This window comes from Ctenopharyngodon idella, chromosome 12 (assembly GCF_019924925.1).
Source record: "Ctenopharyngodon idella isolate HZGC_01 chromosome 12, HZGC01, whole genome shotgun sequence".
Classification (NCBI taxonomy): domain Eukaryota; kingdom Metazoa; phylum Chordata; class Actinopteri; order Cypriniformes; family Xenocyprididae; genus Ctenopharyngodon; species Ctenopharyngodon idella.
The window spans coordinates 1,518,892-1,546,371 of record NC_067231.1 but is presented as its reverse complement, the minus strand read 5'-3'; the positions used below and the strand labels follow the sequence as shown (position 1 = coordinate 1,546,371).

The following is a 27,480-nucleotide window of genomic DNA, read 5'->3' as shown; positions in this document are numbered from 1 at the left end:
ATTCAAGTTCTTTATGAGAGTTATTGAAACATTCACTCAACCAATTTATTCAGCTACCGCCACTACTAGGCAGAGGAGGAATAAACAAAAACATATAAAAGAATATGAGCTTCTTGTATATTGAGCTGCAGTGAGACAGATTTGATTCAAACTGGTGTTTATTTGCAGTACATGTACAATTGGTATAATAAGATCCCAGTGCATTCTTTGCAGTAGTGCACTTCTCATTGTCTGTATGCTGTTCGGTGCACACAGAGTTAGCAATTTAATAACTGTTGGGCTGGCATTGCTAGCAAATATTACATACCAGCACCAAATCTTAACATATTGGTAATTCAAGATATTTTACAGATGAATTGGACTTACCAGGTTGATCAAAGTCCTGTGGCTAAACATGGAAACTTGATAACATCAGCCACAGAATTTCATTTTTGGTAAGACAGGTTATGTAACATTGACAACAAAAGCCAAAGAAAAAAAAAAAAATCAGATTTAAAAAGACAAAAAAACGTGTTTATCGGACAGTACCAAATATATCTCTACCTCTGGGTACATAAAACTAATAAGTCTAGATCTACCGATTACAACTAGCATGACAGCAGTGGGTATTGCACATGAACTGTAAAAAAATGAGTACAAAGAAAATTAAACAAAAAAGATCAAATTTACATTTCAGTTCTTTTACTTCTAGGTGAAGTATACATAATGTACAAAACTATACGTTGCCTACTATTGACAATAGTTCACTTTAGAAATAAATAAATAATGAAATCTGTATTAACATTTTACGGGCAACTACGTCGCAAAAAAAAAAAAAAAAAAAAGAATCTGTAGAAATTTAGAGTGAGGTAGTTCATCAAAGCCTACTTTGATCTGAATTATAACATTTTTGAGAGATGAAATAGAAGCGAATGCGATGAAAAATCTAAAGTTAAAATTCATTACCTTACCTAAAGAGAGCAAAGAAAAATTAAGAGCACTTAAAATAAAAAAAGAAAGAAAAAAAAAAAGTTTGGGATGCAACTCAAATAAAAGATTATATATGCCAATCATTATGCAAACACAAACCTTCTGTTCCTACATCCTCCCAACTATCACCATACATGCGCATGTACATTCGACAGCATTGCCTCGTGGAAATGTAGTTCCCATCTACAGCATTTGTTGCAATGTCTTGCATAACTAAAGCTGCAAAGCATATACACATACCAAAACATGTTCCAATTTGCTATTACTTTGATGAAAGACCTTGCTTGAGGAAACGTCCCATTGCATCCTCTCAACATGCCCCAACCTTTCAATCTACATCATATACATCCAATACAATAGAAAAATAGACACTCCAACATGATATGAACAGTATTACTTTGAAAAACCTCACCCAAATTTCTTCATCTTTCTAATCATTCAGGAATGAATGCTGGACTCAGGCACTTTCTCCATTTTGAAAGCAAAATAAAAACCCAATGATGAATTTTTAGTGATGGATTTAGCTTGTCGTGTTGTGTACAGTAGGAGGAGCAGAGTTTACAATACATACATTTACATTCCAAAACATTACATAGTCAAAGATTTTTTTTTTTTTTTTTTCCTGAAACATTGGAAAATGTGCATCTGATTATGACGGGATTTTTTTTTTAACGTTAGAGTCCATAAAAAGGGGTAGTTCTTTTGGGATCCATTTTGAAACTCCAATCTAATGTCTCCATTCATTTGGCATTGATTGCTGCATCCAAAATGATCTTTTTTCTGAAATAAGATCGCATTGGTATACGCAATTTGGTTGTGAAGTCTAAAGAAATCAAAAGAGTTTCATATGCATGGATTAAATATCCAATTTGGGTTTCATATCATATACTGAAGTGTTCAAACAAGACCTTTACATGAACTGTGTTGTGTTCCTTTTACAGGACTGTACAGCGCTGAAGGAAAGCGTAATGAAAGCTGTGGGTTACTGTTTTCTGTGTTTCGCCTTGAAATATGTACAGACTAGATTACATACGGTGACATTTGAAAACCCAAGCGTGTTTATACAGAGAGAATAGAATGTAAAATGCTGGGTTAAAAACAACCCAAGTTGGGCTGAAAATGGACAAACCCAGTGATTGGGCTGTTTTAACTCAGAGGTTGGGTTAAAATTTTAGTTTTATTTAACTCAACTATTGCTTAAAAATTACTGTATTGCTCGCTATGAACCCAAAATATGTTGGAAATTGGCATTGATTAATATGTTTAATAAATTAACATTTAATGAAGTTTAATGAATAATAATTAAACAATAACAATAATTTATTAAGTTGTTTATTAATTAATGTTCACCTTTTGATTATTATCGTTTCCTCTAGTAATTATGTGTCTGATTTTTTTTTTTTAATTTTGGGTTCATTTTAAGCCAGACATATAGTCATTTTTAAACAATAGTTGAGTTCAATAAAGCTACCCAACAAGCTGGGCAAAGATTTAACCCAATCGCTGGGTTAAAACAACCCAATTACTGGGTTTGTCCATTTTCAACCCAGCATTTTTTAGCGTGTAAAGTAAATCTTGTGCGCTGAAATCAGAAAGAGTAGTTTACAGACCCTAAAAGCGCTTTAAAATGTGTTTTTGTTAACCAAACCAAATAAAACTTTCAACTAAACATGTGTTTTAGGTACACAGGTCATATTAAAACCATCTCTGCCTCTTAGACCAAAACAAAATGCAGCCGAACAAACTGCGATCAGATGCATTTATACACCACCGACTCCCAAACAGTAGTAACAGTGTGGAAACACTCATTTATCCAGGAAATGGATGTGCCATTTAATGAACCTCCACTAATTAGTGATTAAAATGACTCTCAAAAAATAAAACATCTCAAAAATATATTCACCGTCCATCTTTACAAATAAACTCAAATCATTCCACATCCAAATGGCAAGATGACGTAGCGCTAGCTTCAATCTGATGCAAAATTAAAGTACAAAAACAAAATGAAAGCAATCAAAGTAACGCTGGTTCGGTGTAAAAGCTTTTAAGATGCCCTCAAAAACTCTTACCTCCATTCTTAAAACTTTTTCAATTCAAAAGAACTTGTCAGTTTGAGAAAGAAAGGAGGACACGTTTCCAAACTGGCATGAACGTTGTTGCGCCAGTGAAGACGGATGGTAGCAGGAACTGGATGAACGAGGATAGTCATCTGCAGCAGCCCAGCGGTCCCGTGGACGCCTCCTGACTGCTGTCTGTGTCCGAGGTCAGGGTGGGGTCGGTGGACATGGACGAGACGTCGTTTGTGGAGGAGGAGGACGTCGTCGAGGGCTCGTGGGAGTCATTGCTCACTGCTGCACCTGTGCTGAGAAACACAACACATTTTTATCAGACAGGTACTGCTGAAACTGGAAATATGTGGCACTGTTAATGCTGTTAACTGTTAACCTAAAAGTTGTAACTTCTTCCTGTGTCTCTCCATCAGTGTCGACTCCGGTTTGAACAATGTAAGTCTGAACACCGTTACTGACAATCCTCATTTTGGCTGCGTGAGATTCTCCAGCTTTGTTGTTGTTGAGCGACCGAAGCGCGAGCTGTTAAAGCTCCGCCCTCTTCTGGAAAGGGGGCCGGGAGCAGCAGCTCATTTGCATTTAAAGGGACACACACAACAACGCTGTTTTTGCTCACACCCAAATAGGGGCAAATTTGACAAGCTATAATAAATGATCTGTGGGGTATTTTGAGCTGAAACTTCACAGACACATTCTGGGGACACCAGAGACTTATATTACATCTTGTGAAAGGGGCATTATAGGTCTCATAACTTTATTTAGAGCAGCTGGTATCAAATGAGCCCAAACACAACATAAGACACTGTGTAGATCACGGAGTGACACTGACATGCTGCTTGGCTAAAGCTATAGGACTTACGGGATCCGATTGTGTCACGATCATGATCATGTGGTGGGTGGGTATAGTGGGTAGGGACACTGTTTTACAGCTAAATTGGTTTGATCGCTCAGATTGACAGGCCTTGATTTACCATGCGACATAGAATAGCTGAAACAGCGCTGGAAGATCATCACTTATCAACCACGATCTTATTACTTGTTTATTCGATGTACTTTTATTGTGCCGTTTACTCAAGTAAGTAGTTCTTATATTCAGTAAAATCACTTGTTTGGAGGGTTTTTTGGACTCTTGGTTAATTATGTTTCGAAATAAATGGCTAGCCTACCTAATCCATTGCATGGCTTGAAGACATTAATACATTAATACACTAAGAATACGTAACTACAGCACGCTCGCTTCATTTTTAATCCCAATAATCCAAGGTTTTGAGATTTCACACCATACATTTGTAATCCTTGGGTTGGTGTTCCTATTTAGATGTTTACAGTGAACAAAATGGACTGGATATTTTAATAACTACTGTGAAAATAATTGTAAACATAATACTTTCTTATCAAGACACTGTTTGACATTTCATTTTTATCCCATGCAGCACATGTAGGTTCTTCTAACTCTAAACCTGCTTCGGATCAAGGCTTCATAATCCAGGGTTAAAACATACCTTAACCTGGGGTTAAAAACAAATTAACACAGGGTTAACCACAGTTTGAAAAGCCTAACACAGAACTGGTTTCATAAATCAAGGAGGAAACTAACCTAGTGAGGCCGGCTGTCCTCGGATCACCCCGTTTTTCGTTCGCTCCTCCCAGTCCAGCACTTCCTTATATATCAGCTCTGATCAGAGAACAAATACAGAGAAGCATAAGATTATGTTAGGAAACATTTGAATCTTAGGTGTTACATAATAATAATAATAATAATAATAATAATCTTATATTTCATGCGTCCATCAATATCCAATTAAAAACAGAAAATAATCATGTGCATGAAAATTATTTGATTTGAAGAGTTTGATTCAGTGGATTCCAAAAACAGGCATTATCAAATTGTAAATAATTGATTGTCTATTTATTGAATTATAGAAAAAAATTGTGCGATATATACAGTTAGCTTGATATAAAGTTCATATTCAGTCATATCTAATCACCAGAGATTAAATATTATGAACGACAACAACATATAAAAACAGTCAATGACATTAAAGAAAGCACCTTTCCACTCTTCCACTGTGTGTTCTCTCTCATCTAGCTGTTTATCCATGATCGCTGGTGGTGGCTGAAACCAAGCAGATAAATGTTAATCAGATACATCACAAAGGAAAGAAAATAAGACGTCATGCGCTCCACCAGTCCTACTCTCTGGAGAGTTCATGCAGAGCAAGCTCCCATCTGGACTGTGAAGTCAACGAGCACCCCGCCGCCGGGGCAGAAATAATGAACACTGAAGCACTTACCGCTTCCACCTCCGACGGATCGTACCACACGTTGATGTAGGGGTGCTGGAGGGCCTCGTCCACTGAGATTCGTTTTGACGCATCTATTACCAGCATTTTGGATAACAAGTCTCGCGCCTGGCTCGCTGCAAAGTAATTGCATTTAATTTAGAAACTGAATTGAGAGGAAATTCACCATGGAACAATCATGCTGATCTTGGATTACTGCAATTTGATGGGAGTTTAATGAAGGGAAATGTGTCTGATTTAAACAGACTTTAGCCAAGTATAATTGTGAATTGAAGGCACCTTTAATTAAAGCAATAAGCTACTGTGAGTCATGGATTATCACAGTTAAAGACTCCATGAAATGGCTTGATGAACAGTTTCCTGTGTTGAAATATTTCCTTTTGAAGCAGAAGCTGTGGCACATTTGAAAAGGTTCATCCCTTTTTTATATATTACCCAATAGCCAAAAGTTTATGGCTGTGAACTATATGGAGCAACAAGAATACCCAAGTATTTCAAAAAAGTGCCTAATTTTTAAGTTTGTAATTAGTTTTGGTGTTTTTTTTTTTTAACCCTTTAAGCCCTGAAGCCATTTTTAGAGTTGTTTTTTCTGAGTGACACACAAAAGTAAAGACTCCAAAACTTTAGCAAGGAGAGTCAAAAGGTAGGTAACATTTGATAGAAAATTATTTAAATTTGTAGAGAAAAAATTATTATATTTGGACATTCTCATGCTGAGAAACTGCTGATATACAAAAAAAATGTTATTTAATTTATTATAATTTTACATATTTGACATGCAATAACTCAGGAAGAAAATAAGGTAGGAGGGCAATTCTTTTTTGAAGTTCCCCTACATGTAAGCTGCATCTGGATCAAATTTTGTGGTGATTGCCTAAAGAAATCAAAAGTTACAGCATTTGGAACCAAGGTAGCCTTTTTGTTTAGCCATTGGCACCCCCTAATGGACATTTTTAAAATCGTTCTTTCACGTGGAGTAACTCGTGATCGAAGCATGGGATTATATTGATCTTGGACTCATTTCGGGAGCATCCACTGTAAGTAATGATGTGCCATTTTTCAATCTATGCATGTTTCATGAAGTTATAAGCTAAAATGCCACGTGATAGCTAAATTTTTAGTTTTAGTTAACATCTGTGTGCCTGTGTCGTAATTGGGTGATCAATATCTCATGATCGTATTGGATTATGCTGATGTTGGACTCATCTTAATCGTGAGAATCTGCTGTAAATAATGATGTCCACAATCAGAGCCAAAACGTGACAAACGCTGCATCGGTTTATTATTTACATATGTGTCTTGCGGGGTCTTGCGGGGCTTCACTCGCTCAAGTTTAGTCAAAGCCCAAAACAATTATGCTTGTTGTATTCTACTCCGTGAGTCCTTTCAAATGACATATGACACATGACTATCTGAGCTGTATGATGTTTTTGACACATTGCAGTACAAAAAAAGTAATTCATAAATTATGAAAAAAAAAATTATTTTTTATTTATCAGCAAATAACTCAGCACTACTTAGGAGTTAATCAAATTGGCTACATTCATTGTAAAGTTCAGACTCTAGGCTTTCAAATGACACCTATTTTGTGTTGATCAATGCAGTAGTTTTGGAAAATATGATTATTATTTATTATTTTTTTTAGCTAGGTGGCGCCTGCTGGCAGTACACTTTGGTTTAGAGGGATTACTCAGCACACATTAAGATGGTTGGATGCATTAAAAGCTGAGTTCCTAAGCTTTAAAATGATACCTATTTTGTGTTATTCCTGTCGGTGGTTGATTAGTAATTTGATTGTTTTTCGCGGGGGGTTCAAAGGGTTAAAGCCCAAAGCAACAGCAAAATCTGAAGGGCTTTTAAATCTTAACTTAAAACACTTTTTTTGGATAGCTTTTAACTGTTGGACTACTGGTTTAATATGCATTTTCAGTTATAATTATTTGTATTTGTTGTGTCGTTACTGTTGTTTTGAAATAATTACTTTTGTTTAAATGTTGTTTCATTATATTCTGCTGTTTTTTTGTCTTTGTTGTAAAGCGCTGTGAGAAACCAACTTTTAAAGTTGCTATACAAAATAAAGTTATTACTATTAATTTATTTTAAAAAATTAAATAAAAATATGCCTGAACTTAGTAGATTTGTCTTTGCTACTCGTTATTGCAAGTCAGTGGCAGGTGGTATTTGTTTACTTCTATAAAACAACTATATAATATAAAAAACAATATTTGCAACCAATAGTCTAGCATCATTCGCCTAACTCTTGCTAGTTTATGGTTTCACATTCAGTCAGGAGTTTGCATATATCTGCTATTTGCATCTTTAAACATTCAATCAGGTTCTAAACAATCCATTTCTAAAAGCAATGTACAAAATCAATATTTACAGTGTAACAGCACTATAAAGCAATAAAGGGCTTTGTGGCAGACCTAAATATTGCACAAGTATCCCTCACCTTTCAGTTTGTTGTGGTCCGAGTCTGCAGGGAAGAGCACGTCAGGGAAGAGCTTCTCAAAACTGTATCCGGCATAGCGAGGTCTGTTCTCCACATAAGTCCTCACAGACTGGTTCAGCTTCATCATGAACTCCTGAGACGGTGTTCCCAGCTGCTCAATCACCTTGTTCCACTGGTCAATATCTTCAGATTACTTGCTAAGGAAAATTACAGACTGGAGGCACATCATCATGTTTCTCTAAGATTTGGGTGACTTCCGAGTCGGATACATATAATGTTTCACTTTGAGTTATAATTTTGTTTAAGCAGTTAAACTCTTCATTATTTAAGAAAGACTCTAGCACATTTCCTAATCCAAGTCTCCACTGAAAGTGAAAATGTTACATTAACAGAATCTACAGTGCTGGGTAGAACCTGATTAAATGTAATTTTGGATTACGTGATCAGATTCCAAAAATTACGTACTTGTAATTAGATTATATTAAATTTTAAAGGATTAGTTCACTCCAGAATTAAAATTTCCTGATAATTTACTCACCACCATGTCAACAAAGATGTTTCTGTCTTTCTTTCTTCTATCAAAAAGAAATGAAGGTTTTTGAGGAAAACATTACAGGATTTTTCTCCATATAGTGGACTTCAACAGTTACCAAAGGTTGGAAAAATGTTTATATACTTTTTAACCACAAATGCTCGTCTTGCTCTAGCTCTGAGATGCACCATGCATTACGTAATCACGTTGGAAAGGTCACGCGTGACTTACCGAGCAAGTGTTTACAAAGCGAACGTGCAAAGACTAAGTCATACGGCCTTTACAAAAAAAAAAAAGTAAAAGAACGATGTCGAACAATTTTGAAGCTGGAGGAGAAAATTAGATGTTTTTCACCCTACCGCGGTACTTGCGCCTACATCACGCATGACCTTTCTAACGTGATTACGTAATGCGTGGCGGATTGCAGAGCAGTGCAACATGAGCATTTTGTGGTTAAAAAGTATATAATTTTTTTAGAAAATGACCGATGGTTTCTCTAGATAAGACTCTTATTCCTCGTCTGGGATCGTGTAGAGCTCTTTGAAGCTGCACTGAAACTGACATTTGGACCTTCAACCCGTTGAACCCCAGTGAAGTCCACTATATGGAAAAAAATCCTGGAATGTTTTCCTCAAAAACCTTCATTTTTTTTCAACTGAAGAAAAGTTAGACCTTTGTTCATCTTCAGAAAACAAATTAAGATGTTTTTGATAAAATACGAGTTTTTTTTTTATCCCCCACAGAAAGCAACGTAATTATCACATTCAAGGTCTAGAATAGTAGTAAAGACATTGTTAAAATAGTCCATGTGACTACAGTGGTTCAACCTTAATGTTATAAAGTGACGAGAATACTTTCTGTTTACGTTGTAGAGAGTGCAGCGCTTCCGGTGAACGAAGATGAACGAAGGTCTTACGGGTTTGAAACGACATGAGGGTGACAGAAATTTCATTTTTGGGTGAACTAACCCTTTAAAATACAGTTATGTGGAGTGGGATTTTGGACTAATGAGATTTCATTGTCGGGGGGAAACCAAAGAGTGCCAAACAGAAACCAAGTGACTGAATAAAACTGTCTTGACCCTTTATTGTTTTGTGAAAACACAGGACACTGTGTAAAGGAGCAAACTGTTAACTACCTTCTTTTAAAATGAACAAAACATTTAATCCGGATCTTCATTTCAGCTATTCAATCCTTTTCAAAGACTCGCACATCAATGAAAAAACACGTTAAGGGTAAAATAACAAAACAAAAAACAAACACTTACAATGGGACAGTAAAGACGACCAGGTAAGGATACGGTCTGTGCCAGGAAACAACACACTACCTCTGACCATTTCAGCCATGATGCAGCCAACAGACCAGACATCAACTGAAAAATGAAATGACAACCAAATTAAACTGCCAAAAATCTTACAAATGAAACGCCACGATCAATGGCAACAAAAAAAGAAAAACAAATGCACAAACACACACATATCAAACAAAGAACAGGGTGCATTGATGTGGATGCAACGGAGGTGACAGGTGCATGCAAACATCTCAGTGTGCGTCAGGCAGGATCACGGGCCAATAATCCGTAAGACATCCAAGTGGTCCTACTCTTCAGAAAACAGCACAAAATCTAAGCAAACAAGGATACAGTCCCTCCCTGGAAAAAGGATTTTGTGCCGCACCATCTCTGCCATAATGCAGCCAACAGCCCAAATATCCACTACACGAATGTAGCATAGAGGAAAAAGAGAAGACATAAGCAAAGCAAAAAGGGCAGAGCGACCGGTTGAGATTGAGTTTGACCCGTTGCCAATTATTCCTTAGCGCTACCGTCTAGGACTAAAAGTCAGCATTTTCGGCCTTCAAATTGATCAGTTATTTTCGCACTGCAGTGAACCACTTCCCAAGTCAGACTAATGCTTTTCTAAATGCTCAGTGCTACTAGGCAAACCCATCCAGTGTGCTTGGGCATGCAGAAACTAGTTCAGCTGGACAAAAGAAGAGCTTTTAACGTTAAAACACCACAGCCATTTGGTGAGATCCAGCAGAATGGTGCTCTGGGGTCGTGTGGGACCCGATATGTGGACATGCTGCAAAGCAGTGATATCAGGTTAGCACTCACCATTGGCTTGGTAGCCCATGCCCAGAATGACCTCTGGGGCACGATAGTAGCGTGTCACCACGTAAGGGGTCATGAGGAGGCCGGTGGCGGCCGTCCGGGCCAGGCCGAAGTCGAGGATCTTCAGCGTACAGTCGGATTTCACTACTATGTTACTGGGTTTCAGATCCTGGGAAGAGAAGAGGTCAAGGATCAGCAGAGTTGTCACATTCTCATAGGTAGGAATCTGCACTGTATAGTAGGGATGGACCGAAATTTTCGGTTTTGGCCGAAAAAGAAAAACGGCTAAAAATGAACGGCGAAAATTTGCCACCCCGCCCCCCAGTGTCCAGCGCTCAGATTTCACTCTTGCGCAACATTTTTTGTAACTTTGCGAGCGGCACCGCTTTCGAAGACACACAAAAAGAAACTCCACAGGAAGTGGAGTATTACAGTATGTCAGGCATGAAATCCAAACGTTCACCTATCATCCATCAACCTCAAATATGGCTTATCATTTGAAACATGTAAGTAGCAACTTTACATGGCAGCGTTAACGTAGATAAACGTGCGCTATTATTAGGTGCATATTCAAGTGTTTGTGCGGAGTGTGGAAGCTAAATTATAGTGTGCTTTACTGCACATGGAGGTGCCGGCGCGATCACTGGCATCTATTTCGCTTACTTATTACTCCGTAATTTTTGGTCATACAGATAAGAGTAATATATCATTGCAAACTATAAAGGGTCTACTTTTATGTATGTAAACTCACAATAACAACAAAACGTTGTGCTTTTGTAAAATAAAGAAAACAAACAGGACGCGCTTTCTGCCGTCTCGGTCTGCTTGAACTGTAGCGCGTCACATAGGCTAAATGAACCGAAACTCAGCAGCGTATAGGCTACTCATGCCTCACAGACATGAGAAATATATTAATAGAAAGCTTGAAATGTCTACTTTTAAACAAACCAATTTGAATCAAAAACAAAACCTCTGATTAGGTAATCCATATGAAAGGTGCATTTCTCTCTATAGGCGACTATACTCCATAGGGTCCATACTCCATATAGGTCCACTATACTGCGAAGATGGCGAGTCAGCATCATCAAATTCAGAAAACACTAGTTTATTATGACACATTCATAATCATTTATTTTCCTGCAAGCTTTATGTGCAAAGAATATGCATATATTCCGCCCACCGCATGTTTAAGTAATTAAATAAACGTGTGATTAGTCGACTAATGGCTTAAATGAGCGTCTGCTAGTCAACTAGAAAAATCTTTAGTCAGGGGCAGTCTTAGTTAAATCGGATTCTGTTTAGTATATTGATATTTAATATTATTTTAATATATTTTCTGTCCAATTTTGGTGTGTTACTTTAAATAAAAGTGTGGTTATTTTATTTAATTGGTTTGTATTTTTTTTCAGATTCAGTAAAATTATTGAATTTAATTAAAAAGTCTAATAATAATGCAATTATACAAAAAAACTAATGTAAAATAAGAAATTAATAATTATTTTTAAAAAGTCATTTTTGGTTTTGAGCCAAGTGCATCCAGAATTTTCAGTTTCGGCCCAATTTCGGTGCATCCCTACTGTACAGTTCAGAAAATATGGCCCATTTTTTCCATTTTAATTTTTTTTTTTTTTTCTTTAATGGATAAATTACATTTTAGTAATCAAAAAGCATGTCTATTTAATTGAAATCATGAAACACATGGACTTTAACAACAATTTATTAAAATTTTGAAAAAAGATACATTTTTACTGACCTATGAAATGTTTCATTTTTTCCCAAATTCAGTGTTTACCATTTTAATTTTTCTGGATTCCATTTTAATGGTTTATTTAAATTTTAATAATCAAAAAGCATCTGTAATAAATTGAATTAGACATTTTTACAATAATAGGGCCCTATGAAATGTTTTTTTTTTTTCAGATATTCTATGTTGTCTGTTTTAATTTTTCTAGATTTCTGATTTAATACACATTTATTAGAAGACGGTTCACTAGGCTTTGAAATATAGCAATATAGTGTCCGTATTTTTTGTTGCTGCTGATGAAGTTGAAGGTCTGGAAGGAGTGTGTGCGTGTGTGTGTGTGTGTGTGTGTGTGTGTTTGTTTTTGTGACATATCAGGACACAAATTTGTATAATGACATGGGTATGACATAGGCATTACAAGGAGAGAGTGACTTATGAGGACATTACCCAATGTCCCCATTTTTCAAAAGGCTTATAAATCATACAGAATGAGTTTTTTGAGAAAGTAAAAATGTGCACAGTTTCCTGTGATGGGTAGGTTTAGGGGTAGTGTAGGGTGATAGAAAATACGGTTTGTACAGTATAAAAACCATTACGCCTATGGAATGTCCCCACAATTCACAAAAACAAACCTTTGTGTGTGTGTGTGTGTGTGTGTGTACCCTGTGTATGATGCCGGCAGCATGAAGGTGTTTGATGCCGCAGAGCATCTGATAAAGCAGGTAGGAGAGTCTCTCGTGGTCCAGCTCCATCTGGATGACCTGGCACAGATTCGCATCCATCAGCTCCATCACCAGATAACTGAGGACGGGAGACGAAGGTAAAGAAGTGAGGAACCCACAAATAAACACACACAGATGCACAGATTTGTGATTTATGTGGGTGAGCTCTGGCAAGTATGACAAACGTGTCTATAGTTCATTTAGAACAGGACATCTCAGTTGCATGTACTGTACATATAATGATATGAGCAAACTTATCAATTCCATGTTACACCTCTTTATTTAACCTATTTGAATTAATCCAAGGACAAACTTATATTATGTGTCATACATCATACAGTCATTTCACTTCCATTCTAATTCACAGCAGAAAAAAAAAAAAACTTACACATCCTGGAATTCTTCAAGTGTCTTCTGTGGCGTGAACACATTTAACAAGCCAATTATCTGTGAAATAAAAGCACAGTGCATGAAAGATGTGGCATGTGCTGTGTGGTTCACCTGGTTGAATTTTACACTTATGACAATATTAAGTTCTTACTATCCAAAATATATGATTACAAAATTAACTACAATATACACTATCATTCAAAACTTTGGAGTCAGTAAGATTCATTTTCTTAAATAAATTAATTATTTTATTCAACAAGGATGCATTAAATTGATCTAAAGTGACAGTAAATACATTTATAATGTTACGAAAAATTTTATATAATAAATGTTTTTCCTTTTTTTTTGCTATTCTATTCATCAAAGAAACCTGAAAAAATGCATCACTTCAAAAGTATGAAGCAGTTTTCAACATTGATAATGATCAGAAATGTTTCTTGAGAAGCAAATCATCATATTAGAATGATTTCTGAAGGATCATGTGACACTGAAGACTGGAGTAATGATGCTGAAAATTCAGCTTTGATCACAGAAATAAATTACATTTACATTAATAAAATATATAAAATTATATTAAATCTATTGTATATTTATATAAAAAAAAATTATATATATATATAATTTTTTTTTTTTTTTTTATTAAATATATTTATTTATTTATTTATTTACTTACTTATTTATTTATATTTATTATACACACACTACCAGTCAAAAGTTTGGAAACATTACTATTTTTAATGTTTTTGAACAAAGTCTCTTATGCTCATTAAGGCTGAATTTATTTCATAATAAATACAGAAAAAACAATAATATTGTGAAATATTATTACAGTTTAAAATTATGGTCTTCTATTTTAATATACTTTAAAATATAATTTATTCCTGTGATCAAAGCTGAATTGTCAGCATCATTACTCCAGTCTTCAGTGTCACATGATCCTTCAGGAATCATTGTAATATGCTGATTTATTATCAATGTTGGAAACAGTTGTGCTGCTTAATATTATTTTATAACCTGTGATACTTTTTCAGGATTCTTTGATGAATTAAAAGTTAAAAAATATCAACATTTATTTAAAATAGAAATCTTTTGTAACAATATACACTACCGTTCAAAAGTTTGGGGTCAGTAATTTTTTTTCTTTCTTTTTTTTTTTTAAAGAAATTAATACTTTTATTCAGCACGGATGTTAAATTGATAAAAAGTGATAGTAAAGATTCATATTGTTAGAAAAGATTTATATTTTGAATAAATGCTGTTCTTTTTAACCTTTTATTCATCAATGAATCCTGTAAAAAGTATCACAGGTTCCAAAAAAATATTAAGCAACACAACTGTTTCCAACATTGATAATAACTGAGTATCAAATCAGCATATTAGAATGATTTCTGAAGGATCATGTGACACTGAAGACTGGAGTAATGATGCTGAAAATTCAACCATAATTTTAAATTGTAATAATATTTCACAATATTATTGTTTTTTCTGTATTTATTATGAAATAAATGCAGCCTTAATGAGCATAAGAGATATATATATTATATACATATATACACACACACACTAGGGAAATGACGAGATATTGTGCTACAAGATCTCACGAGATTAAAATATGACAAGATTTCTCGTCGAGGTGAAAAGCTGTCTCGCGATATTAGCGAGTGTGAGGGTGAAATTAGGATAGAATATGCCGCCGCTACGTTTACGTTACACCTCCACTGTCGTTTTGCTTTTTATAGTAATAAAAACCATTTCATTCAGATGGATAACGGTCACTTCAGTTCCATCCAGCTCATCCAACACAAGCTGCAGAGTCGTACGTAGTGCAGCAGGAATCAGAGTTCACTGATCCCGTGGCAAGATGACTGACAAGACCATGGCGGAGGATTCGTTGCGCAACAGAGCCTAAAAGCGTCTGACAAATGTCTCATCTTGTAGAATACGCGCTCAGCATCGCCGCTCCCTATTCACAGAGTGCACGCAATCGTGAAAGCGAAAGTAAAACGCGAGCACACATTCAAAAGCGATTTCATTATGCCACATTTTGAAAGCGGCTGCCTGATGCATGCAAATTTCTCCCAATATGAAAGCTATCTTAGGCTGGGATGTGCAGTTGTAAACATCTCTAAGCTCTGTATCATGCTTGAAGAAAAATTTGGTCTCTATTTGATGACTTTGATTATGGTTACACTTCATGAGTTCAAAAGTTGTAGAAGCTCATAAATCATGTACAATAAGGTCTGAAGAGACTCATGTGAAATCATACAGGAGAGAAGCCAGTCAGTTGAGTTTGTGGTAAAACCTTTTACAGTGCTTGAGTATTGTTGTCTTTTACTGCATATGATAATTCATACTCAGAAAGTAGAACTGAAATGACATTCATTATAAGATGATTAGTTAAAACAATTCAAATGCATCTGCAGACTATTTTTCTAGTCATGTATTTCATCACTGAGGATTTCTTAAAAATATTGTGTAAAAATCTCGTCTCGTGAACTCAATCTCGTGTCTCATCTCGTCTCACCCCTAATAAACACAGAGAGGCAGAACAAAACATGTCTTACGTTTTTGTGGTTGACACATTTCATCAGGACCAGTTCTCTGTAGGCTCGTTTGGCATGGGTTTGGTTCTGAAAGGGTCGGCTAAGTTTCTTAATTGCAACATTTCGTTCAAGGACGTGGTCATATGCAGAGCTACAAAAAAACAAAAGAAAAAACACAAGCATTTCATTCAGCATACTTTCTACTTTTATGAGCCACCACCTTAATGATAATCTGTTTCTTTCATATTTCACAGGCTAAGAAAATGTATTAAACTTACCAGACAATGCCTTGTGCTCCAGACCCGATTGGTCTTAAATTCTGATAGCGCTTCAAAACGGTGAACGTTGAATCTCCTACATCTATGCTGTAATATTCTTTCTCACGCTTATTCCTGTTCATGTTGAAAACCGTACTGACTGTGTCTTGGGCATTCAAGAAAAACTTCACCTTCAAAATCTGAAAAGACAAAAAGAAAAAGAAATGAGTGAGTACACTTTCATCTGGTCCTGGATTGGTTTTGGGTTTACCAAAACATATAATCTGGTTTGCTATCAAACAAAAAGCTCTCAGATTTCACCAAAAAGGTTTCATTTGTCTTGTGAAGATGAAGGAAAGTCTTATGGGTTTGAAACGACATGAGGATGAGTAATTAATGACAGAATTTTCGTTTTTGGGTAAACTAACCCATTAAGCATAAAAGTGCAATAGTTTGTATATTGCAATTAATGTAATGTGCTTTTTTGCCAATAGAGCAAAGGCATAAATATCAAGATAAATATTAAATATCATCAAAATGGTGCAAATTATCAATATATTTTCTTAATGTTCTGGCACGAAAGACTACACAAATACTAAAACTCTGTGACGAATCTGACCTAAGAAGCAGCAGCAAAGACTCATAACGCATCGTCAGCGTTATAGTGACTCGAAGCAGAAATACATATTTAAACAGGTACACTGCTCAGGGAACTGTGAAAACAAATGACCCAGGCTGAGACAGTCATTACTCAAATTTAGCATATTATGCTGAGGATGCTGCAATGACAGGCGCAAATATGACTTTCCCTCTTTACATTGGTATCAGCCTCCATCTCCTCGTCCCTGTACATGTGATTTTTCTTTGACATGCTTTAAGGAGTCAAAAGAGCAGGAAAACAACTCCGGTTTATTTTACCTTAAAAGCATTATAGTGTACAGAATAGAAGAACTAGGGATGCAACTAATGATTATTTTGATTAATCTGTTGATTATCCACGATTAATCAGTTAAAGGTCTAATTTTATTTTGTATATATAAAAAGTATTATATTATAAATGTTATTCCACATCCTGCCCAATGTTGAAGGCTTTGAAAACAAATATAGTGAATGCATCTATGTAGGCTATAGCCCGGAAAACACCAAGCCGATATTTATCAGCGGATCTGTCTATTAGCGGATATATTAGGGATCCACTGATAGACGCTTGCTTTCAAATGCTCCCGTGTGTATCTGTGTAAGAGTTAGCGTCAAAGATGTCTATTTACAACATGTTTTTGAAGCGTTGATCATTGTAGCCAATCACAGACATATCTGTTAAGCGGCGTGAACACAACGGCCAATCAGAGGTGTTAAAGAATCCTCTCAACAGCGCTCGGAGGAAATGCTTGTATCGTCACTTTTTGAAAAATTTCAGTATCGATTTGTTACTGAAGTCGGTACTTTTGACAACTCTATCTGAAACTCATACACAGAACCATCAATGATAAGAGGACTTTGGTCAGCCCTACTGAGCTGATGAGGAGATCCAATAAGCATGACCTCAGTCTTATCACCGTTTAAACACAGAAAATTATTAGCCATCCATGATTTTATCTTAGAGATATATTTAGTGAGCAATGAGACACTGACCATGTTTATTGTGTGTCATTAGCATAAAAGTGATACTTGATACCCAAAATCCATAAGAGTTGACCAAATACAGACTAAAAAGTAAGGGTCCTAAAACAGAGCCCTGAGGGACGCCAGTAGAAACTGACCCAATATCAGACCTGTATTCCCCTAAAGCAACAAGCTGTCTGCATCTGGTCAAATAGGATCTAAACCAGTTTAAAACGGTGACATCGATTAAGTAAAAGAGTATGATCGACAGTGTCGAAAGAATGTCTAAAAGAATAAGAATAGAAATGATAAAAAAAGAAAATCAAAAGCGCAGACAAAATGTTAACTAAAATATTAACTCCTACCTGACTAAACTTTTCCCACAATAGCTCAGTGATTATGGTGCATTCAAATCTTTCTGGGAAGTTCGTATTTACGAAGTAAAGATGGTGGTGGTGTATCTTCTCTTAATTAACTACAGAAAAATACAACAACGTTCTTAAACTCTACTTCTAAATAATGAAGAACAAAGAATGTGCATCAGGTGTGTTTTTTTTATTTTTTATGTTTTTAATTAATTTATGAAGCCACTGTAAACTTTATCATTACATATTATATTACATGCAGGCAATTAACAAATTTTGTTGTAAATAAGAAAGCCTGACAATATCACTGCTAAATATCTGTAAGTATTGTTGTATTCCTCCATGTTTCTCACTGACACGCCTCCCACTCATATTTTTCAACTTTGCGGTGGCGTTATTGTGCGTTCAACTCATAAATATTATCCTGAATGCACCATGTGTCCTTTGCTATATTTCAGATGCACTTTGTCCATAGTAATAGTGTTAATCAATACTGTGTACCTGATTATCAAATTCGTAGCAGATCATTTTCATTATCGATATTTATCAATTAGTTGTTGCTGCCCTAAAGCGAAACCATATTTAAATCCGTTTCAGCACACTGTTTAATGGTGCCTCAATACTTTGTAATTAATTGAATTTTAATTCATACTTCAGACACTGCATTCCTTAACATCAATGTGAATGGAAAAGTGTCAATCATCTCCTAAAATAATATTAAGAACCGCACCCGAATGCCCTGAATTCAACATCTCGCAACACCATCCACCACAACCAATGACCTCAGTTTCTCTGATCTGACTCCTCACACCTCCAGTTGAGTCCATTACACTGCACTGAAATCAAATCAAAACTGGTGTATGTGAAAGGCAATCTGTACGATCAGAGCACAGTGAGATATGCATGGACACAAATGGCTGTCTCTCAAAACTCAAGGAGCTTCCTACATAAACAGCATTTGGGGCATAATTGGCGTATTGGAAAATAAATGCTGTCAAGGTGGGAAGCTCACTAGGTTGAGACACAGCCAATGTCAGCCTCAGACTAGGATCTCAAATTTACACATAATGTCATTTACAGAATGACAAAAAGTAATTTACCATGTTTTAGAACCATAAAATAAAATGTTTTAGACATTTACTATGCATATTTGATGTAAATATCATAGTATAAGAATCATCATGTGGTAAACATCCAGTACCATGGTATATATCAGTATTACTACCATCACGGTACCAGTATCAGTCCATGTGCCACATCGATATGGTACACTGTACCACATTTTGTAAAACACAATAATCCCCAATAAGTTAAATAACGCCCTAAGATATTATTCTCTTAAATGACTAGCCTAAACTAGCGAGTCAACGGTGTTTACTGTGGTGTTTTACAGCAACAAACCAGCGTTACCCTCCCCCACAACCCACCTTAAAAACATCAGCGGTAAAACTGCAAATGTTTACTCACCCTCTTAAAAGATATACATACAATTCAAGAGCAGATTCATAAAAGGACTAGTGTCTTCACACAGAGCACAGCAGTATGTTGTATTCGTCTTGTTTTCCACTTGAAGACACAAGCTCTGCGATCACTGTGCTTCCGTCCACTGGCAGGCCTTGAGCTGCGGACACTTGCGTACTACGTCACCGTAACTTTGCGTGAACGTGACGTACGCAGTTTCTGCGTTTGGCGAGACGTCACCGAGGTCGTGCGATGACGTCGCGTTTCTTAGTATTGAGTGAATATTGATAAAAATCGCAATAGTTAGGATTTCTTTTACAACGAAATGACACAGTATCGAGATTTTACTTCCCAAAACCAATGAAGATGTCAAGACTGGACAGGGTAAAGTAAATAGGGTAACTTGCCCAGTTAATTAATCCCAGTAAGACAAGTGTTTTCTATTACAAATGTTGTTTAAATATACAAATGACACATTATCTAATTGAATATGGACTAATTCGAATACATTTGCAGATGTTTGTTGACAGATATTAGATTTAAAGGGTTAGTTCACCCAAAAATGAAAATTCTGTCATTAATTACTTGTTCCACACCCGTAAGACCTTCATTCATCTTCGGAACACAAATTAAGATATTTTTGATAAAATCCGATGGCTCAGTGCGTCGTCGCCAGCAATAACACTCCGTTTTTCAATGCCCAGAAAGCTACTAAAAACATATTTAAAACAGTTCATGTGACTGCAGTGGTTCAACCGTAATATTATAAAGCGACGAGAATACTTTTTGTACACCAAAAAAAAAACAAATAACTACTTTATTCATCAATATCTAGTGACGGGCGATTTCAAAACACTGCTTCATGAAGCTTCGAAGCTTTACGAATCTTTTTGAACCACTGATTTGAAATAAATGATTTGTAAAGATTCGAAGCTTCATGAAGCAGTGTTTTGAATTCGCCCATCACTAGATATTGTGGAATAAAGTTGCTATTTTGTTATTTTTGCCACATAAAAAGTATTCTTGTCGCTTTATAATATTAAGGTTGAACCACTGTAGTCACATGAGCTGATTTAAATATGTTTTTAGTAGCTTTCTGGGCATTGAAAAAGGGAGTGTTATTGCTGGCGACGCGGGCCTCACTGAGCCATCGGATGTTTTAAAAATATCTTAATTTGTGTTCTGAAGATGAACGAAGGTCTTACGGGTGTGGAACGACATGAGGATGAGTAATTCATGAGATAATTTAAGACTAACCCTTTAAGAGTTCTCTTTTCTCTTTTGGATCACTCCAGAAATCAGAAATACTACAGCCAGAAAAGAAAAAACACGGCGAATGAACAAACCCCTTTGAAAACCTTTAGAATTGTATAGATTGGAATAAAAATAGAGATTTCTGATTCAGTGCAGGAGAAAAAAATATTTTTGAGAAAATGGCCTTTAAAGATATGTATTGTAATTGAAATTTGCAGGCACAAATAGTTAAAGTGTAATGAAATAAACACTTAAATGTGTATTTTGGATGTTTAATTTCACGGAAGCAAAATAGCATTAGAAAATACACTGATCAGGCATAACATTCTGAGCACTGACAGGTGAAGGGAATAACACTGATCATCTCTTCATCACAGCACCTGTTAGTGGGTGGATATATTAGGCAGCAAGTGAACATTTTGTCCTCAAAGTTGATGTGTTAGAAGCAGGAAAAATGGGCAAGCGTAAGGATTTGAGTGAGTTTGACAAGGGCCAAATTGTGATGGCTAGACGACTGGGTCAGAGCATCTCCAAAACTGCAGCTCTTGTGGGGTGTTCCCGGTCTGCAGTGGTCAGTATCTATCAAAAGTGCTCCAAGGAAGGAACAGTGGTGAACCGGCGACAGGTTCATGGGCGGCCAAGACTCCGCGAAGGCTGACCCGTGTGGTCCGATCCAACAGACGAGCTACTGTAGCTCAAATTGCTCAAGAAGTTAATGCTGGTTCTGATAGAAAGGTGTCAGAACACACAGTGCATCACAGTTTGTTGTGTATGGAGCTGCATAACCGCAGACCAGTTTGGTGACCCCTGTCCACCGCCGAAAGCGGCAACAGTGGGCACGTGAGCATCAGAACTGGACCACGGAGCAATGGAAGAAGGTGGCCTGGTCTGATGAATCACGTTTTCTTTTACATCACGTGGATGGCCGGGTGCGTGTGTGTTGATTACCTGGGGAACACATGGCACCAGGATGCACTATGGGAAGAAGGCAAGCCGGCGGAGGCAGTGTGATGCTTTGGGCAATGTTCTGCTGGGAAACCTTGGGTCCTGCCATCCATGCGGATGTTCTTTGACACGTACCACCTACCTAAGCATTGTTGAGACCATGTACACCCTTTCATGGAAACGGTATTCCCTGGTGGCTGTGGCCTCTTTCAGCAGGATAATGCGTCCTGCCACAAAGCAAAAATGGTTCAGGAATGGTTTGAGGAGCACAACAACGAGTTTGAGGTGTTGACTTGGCCTCCAAATTCCCCAGATCTCAATCCAATCGAGCATCTTTGGGATGTGCTGAACAAACAAGTCAGATCCATGGAGGCTCCACCTCGCAACTTACAGGACTTAAAGGATCTTCTGCTAACATCTTGGTCCAGATACCACAGCACACCTTCAGGGGTCTAGAGGAGTCCATGCCTCGACGGGTCAGGGCTGTTTTGGCAGCAAAAGGGGGACCAACACAATATTAGGAAGGTGGTCATAATGTTATGCCTGATCGGTGTATAAATACTGAAACATGCATAAATTGTGTGTGTGTAGTCATGGTATTCCCATGTCCGCACAAGTATAGTAATACCATTAAATTATGACCTTGTGGGGACATTTTTTTTGGTTCCCATGAGGAAACAAGCTTATAAATCATACAGAATGATCTTTTTTGAAAATCTAAAATGCAGAAAGTTTCTGTGATGGGCAGGTTTAGGGGTAGGGTTGGTGTAGGGGGACAGGATATTCAATTTCTACAGTATAAAAACCACTACGTCCCTATAAAACATGGAAACCCAACGTGCGTGTGTGTATAAATGTATATTTATGCATGTTTCCATACTTTTTCCACTTGAAAATCTTTATCCTTTTACAAGTCAATGATGTGTAAAATAATTCATTAATTCATGTGACAAAATGAGAGCATACGAGGGATCTATCTGAAACCTTTTAATCATACAGAATGCATCATGAGAATATACTGTAGTGGACAGTAGTGAAATCTACAGAGTCACACTTCACGTCTATTGAGTGAGATTAGTGAACTTCCCGATGGTGAGTTTGGACACACTGATTGGTCGCCCACTGACCTGTCAAACCTTTGCTCTAATCCAATTGAGTTCTTATGGCTGGGCTCTAAGAATAGGACTAATTAAGCTAAAACACAGCAGCGACAACACTTCAATGGAGGAAATGCTCCCGGATAATAACGGCGTAGCTGGTGATATTGATTATTATATAAGTTGTGTTTGTGTCGGCATGTAATTGAGAGGCAAGATGCTTGAAAGGATTTTTACTGAGCAGAAGATATCCGGAGGACAACTCTGCGTATATCGAATGTAGAAAGGTAAACGTGCTTTACAACTTGTCCTTGTACTTTTACATAGTCATAGATAAATAGAGAAATGTTAGTGGCGATCATAAAACTGGGATGAGATCCTCTCTCTCTAATATATATATATTATATATTTATCAGTTTAATTTTCTAAACCCTCTGGCACAGATTTATGGCAGGTGCGATAATGAATTTTTAGAGTGTTTTGCCTGTTCATACATGGCAGTTGTAATATCCTCTGCTTGATAAACAGTATCTGATTCTTTTCAACACAACATATAGTCAGACAAGATTTGTGATGCTATTTTGCCAATGTTAATATTTCAGTGCAGAAGACATGTTGAACCTGGTGCAAGTCTTAAATCACTCTGTCAAGAAGAGAAAATCGTGACAAACTTTCATTTCAAAGGTGTACAATGAGGTGAATCTCTTAAAACGAGTGTATTGTAGTAAAGGAAAGACTGTTTCTACTCCATGATTCAATGCAAGTGACAGTCGTGAGGGGCAAAAGTCATGCTAATCCACCACGGAGGGCAAGTTTACAGGGGCGTTTTACTGCATAAATATGTTTATAGCAGTATATATCAAACTTGTATAGTAGAACAAGATGCTTTAAAGTCACTCTAAAAATGCTGGGTTAAATACAACCCAAGTTGGGTTGAAAATGGACAAACCTAGCAGTTAGTTGGGTTAAATGTTTGCCCAATGTGCTGGGTAGTTTTATTTAACTCAACTATTGTTTAAAAATGACTGTATGTCTGGCTTAAAATGAACCCAAAATAAGTTGGAAATTAAAAATCAGACACATAATTACTAGAGGCAACAATAATAATCAAAAGGTGAACATTTATTAATAAGCAATTTAATAAATGTTTGTTTAATTATTATTCATTGAATGCTCATTTATTAAACATATTATTAAATGTTAATTTCCAACATATTTTGGGTTCATTTTGAAGCAAGAAATACAGTCATTTTTAAACAATAGTTGAGTGAAATAAAACTACCCAGCAGGTTGGGCAAACATTTAACCCAAACTCTGGGTTAAAACAACCCAATTGCTGGGTTTTTTAACCAGCATTTTTAGTGTAATATTGAAAATATTTAGTCTCAACCTTTGCAAGCCAATTTGCATGTTAATTAGTACTCCAGCACAAGGTCAACCTTTCTTTGAGTCTGTGTACAACTGGAAAAACCTACTGCCTCGTTCATTCTTTTGGAGGAAATTGTCGTATGTTGTAACATGCAGCATGAAAGGCATTAATGTCAGTGACAACTGGCTTTTAATTAGCATCTTTATGGTGCTTTAACGTTAGTTAGAAAACACATTAGAGCAAATCCACCAGGCTCTCTCAAAGCCAATTACTAGAGGAAAGTATGCAAGTGTGCAAAAGCGAGACTGACATGAAGAAGAGGAGATGTGCAGTGTTTAATACATTGTATGCAAGCAAGGTGGTTGCTTAAGAATGTGTCTGTGCTTTTTTTGTACATACAATGAAAGTCCAGTGTTGTTAAAATATCATATTTTGTGTCAGGTACTCAAATATGTTTCTAGATTATGGAACTTGAGGGAATAGTATGTTGATTTACCATGGATTTCTGCATACAATGGCCATTAAATTGGATCTGACCTTCAACTAGCAACAGCAATAGAAAAAGATAGAGTCTGCAAGTAAAACACAATGGAAATGTATGTGAATCCCTTGGCTAATGATGTCTCCAAAAGTTAATTGGAGCTAAAAGTTAACCTGGAGTCTAAGGAAAGATTAGAAGTGTTTCCTGCCAAACAAGGGAAGACCAGTTATGAAATCCAAGGTGAAAAAAAGAAAACTGCTTAATTGAATTGAATATGCACTAGTGTACTTCCAATCTTAAAAGTAAATTTAAAAAAAAAGAAACCTGCTTAACCCCACAGTTAAGTACACCTAAAAGTGCACTCTGTAATAATGTCAAATGAAAAGTTTTACTTTAAAGTACATTTTAACTCATTATGTTTGATAATCTTTTGTCATGCTTTAAAGAAGTTAAAAAAGCTATTTGGATTTAATTAGGCAAATACTTAAGAGTCTCTGACTGGATCATTATTGTGCTAATTATCTTTCTAGCATGTTAAATGTTTGGGAACGGTTCTTTTAACCCTAAATGACTTTACAGAGTGCTCGACTCTTGCATTGTCAACGATACAAGATCTTGATCAAAAATTAATGCACCTCTTGATGGAAATAACATCACAACATTTATTTCCATCAAGAGGTGCATCAATTTTTGGTCAAGATCTTGAATTGGCGATGCAAGAGTCGAGCACTCTGTAAAGTCACATCCCAAAGACTTTCAATGAAATTAAGGTTTCATGTGTGAAACCATCCCAACCATTCTTTCACAGTTTGAGCCTGATGAATCTTGACATTGTCATCCTGGAATATGGCCATGATGTGTCTTTCTACATGGTTGTTTAAGAAATGAAAAGCTACACTGTTCCCAAACATATAACATGCTAGAAACATAATAATCACTGCAATCCTATAAAAATCCAAAGCAGTGTCTCAGAACAAGCCGTTTGCAGGTTCCTGGCAATGTGACGTCACATTAGCCACAGGCCCCGCCCACGAATGTTGACAGACACTGCCGTTTTAACATAGAACTGCCCTGAGCGAGTTCACAGCGAGTTGTACGCGGTCCACCATTGCTGCACTGACGAGAATGTCTCCCAAGAGTTTTAGGTGTTCTGTAGCTGGATGGATTAATCCACATAGCTCTCTCCATTTACTCCCGAAATCTGAGTCGCTGAAGACGAGGTGGATTCATTTTGTTTTCCAAGAAAATGCTCCCTCAATTCTAGCGAAATTCGTTTATGTCTGCGCGAATCATTTCACACTGGACTGCTTTGTGAACGAATGTCAATACAAAGGGACAATACAAAACAGAGGTTGTGCTAAAAATGTGTTACTCAAGGATAGATCAGTAACTGTTGGTGATCCAGCTTACAGTCTCCAGAGTGATACTGGATACGGCAGTAATGAAGGTGAGAGCACTTTATTACAGTTCATCGGAGTTGAGTTACGGATATAAAGTTTACCAGTTTATTAAGCACCACCCGAAAAGGCATAAGGTCTTTATATATTTGTTTACTGTTAGTTGTAACGAGTGTTGCTGTGTATGTTGATGATAATGCAAGAGAGAGAGAGAGAGTTTATGGATAATATTTTAATGCACACTTGCACTGTTTTTAAGCTCTTACAGTGATTTTCTAGAGTGAAAACAGACGCTTCATATTTTGTGTGAAGTACAATAAACTTAATAAAACTCATCGGTAAACTGGCTTGTACTGATATAGTGGATAAAAACAAGAAGACAATACAAGTTATAACTGTAATTACTAATTAAATACCTGTTCTATATCCATGCAGCAAATATTCACAGTTTCTGTCATTATAGTGCATCCTGACTGACTCCTGACACCGGAGAATCAGCTCTTGAAGCTCCGCCCTCTTAGGCCGAGCGCAGCCGCTCATTTGCATTTAAAGGGCACACACTAAAACGGTGCGCTTTTGCTCACCTCCAAAAAGTGGCAATTTTAACATGCTATAAAAAATTATCTTGTGGGGTATTTTGAGCTAAAACTTCACATACACACTCTGGGGACATCAGAGACTTATATTACATCTTGTAAAATGGGGCATAATAGGTCCCCTTTAAATCCAACACATACTTTTTCATGCAACTGCACTCTAAAAACGTTTACTATGATTTACTCAATTTGTTTGGTAAAAATATAAATAATATTAACTTTTAATTTCCTCTAAACCTTTGTAAACTATTCCACACATTTTATTTTATATTATGCTGTTTTAACATGTATAACAAACATTTTAGAAGTAAAAATTAAACATTTAAAAGTAATTCAGGTGTAATAAACCGGTCTGTTATCCCATTTCCACTCGTGCCTGAGATGGACTCGCGCTCTGGGTGAACTTCTAACTTCAGCCCGCCGTCCTGCGTTTCACTCATAGCCAAAAGATGCTGCGACAAGTCTGACTCCATAACCTACCAATAAACAAAAGTGCACAGTTCTGAGAACATCCAAATTATATTCATTATCTTTAGGAATAAAGTCGTGTGTTTTATGTAAGGCATCAGGCGTTTCAATCACGCGAAAAGACAGACGCGACACTTGTTTAGCTGACTCGCATTGCGTCCCTGACTGTATGTCATTTTGCATTACATAAAATTTATTTTATAGATGAAATAAAACGTACACAAACCCGAATTTATTTTTCCAGTGTTTGGGTAGTTTCTGTGTTATCCAGATCCTGGGTCAGACGTAACAACCCAGTGTTTGGGTTATTTATCGCGGGCTTTTTGCGCCCTCTTCAGGAGAGAGCAGTGC

General features: G+C 36.5%; 1 protein-coding gene across 4 annotated transcripts; it reads right to left on the bottom strand.

The window, feature by feature from the left end:
* Positions 1–140: 140 nt before the first annotated feature.
* mapk8b (mitogen-activated protein kinase 8b) lies at positions 141–19,712 on the bottom strand. Of its 4 annotated transcripts, none has more exons than XM_051914505.1 (12): positions 19,550–19,712; positions 16,116–16,294; positions 15,859–15,988; positions 13,293–13,351; positions 12,845–12,983; positions 10,442–10,607; positions 9,626–9,697; positions 7,794–7,976; positions 5,333–5,457; positions 5,091–5,154; positions 4,636–4,713; positions 141–3,326 (listed from the first exon to the last, which is right to left on the bottom strand). In XM_051914505.1, the coding sequence occupies exons 2-12, from the start codon at positions 16,235–16,237 to the stop codon at positions 3,175–3,177; spliced, it is 1,290 nt and encodes a 429-aa protein (XP_051770465.1). In that variant the 5' UTR covers positions 16,238–16,294; positions 19,550–19,712; the 3' UTR covers positions 141–3,174. The 4 variants fall into 4 exon arrangements, with proteins under 4 accessions (XP_051770465.1, XP_051770464.1, XP_051770463.1 ...); XM_051914504.1 differs by lacking the exon at positions 9,626–9,697 and adding an exon at positions 9,968–10,039 and having other exon boundaries at positions 19,529–19,710; XM_051914503.1 differs by having other exon boundaries at positions 19,529–19,710.
* Between the last annotated feature and the right edge of the window lie 7,768 nt (positions 19,713–27,480).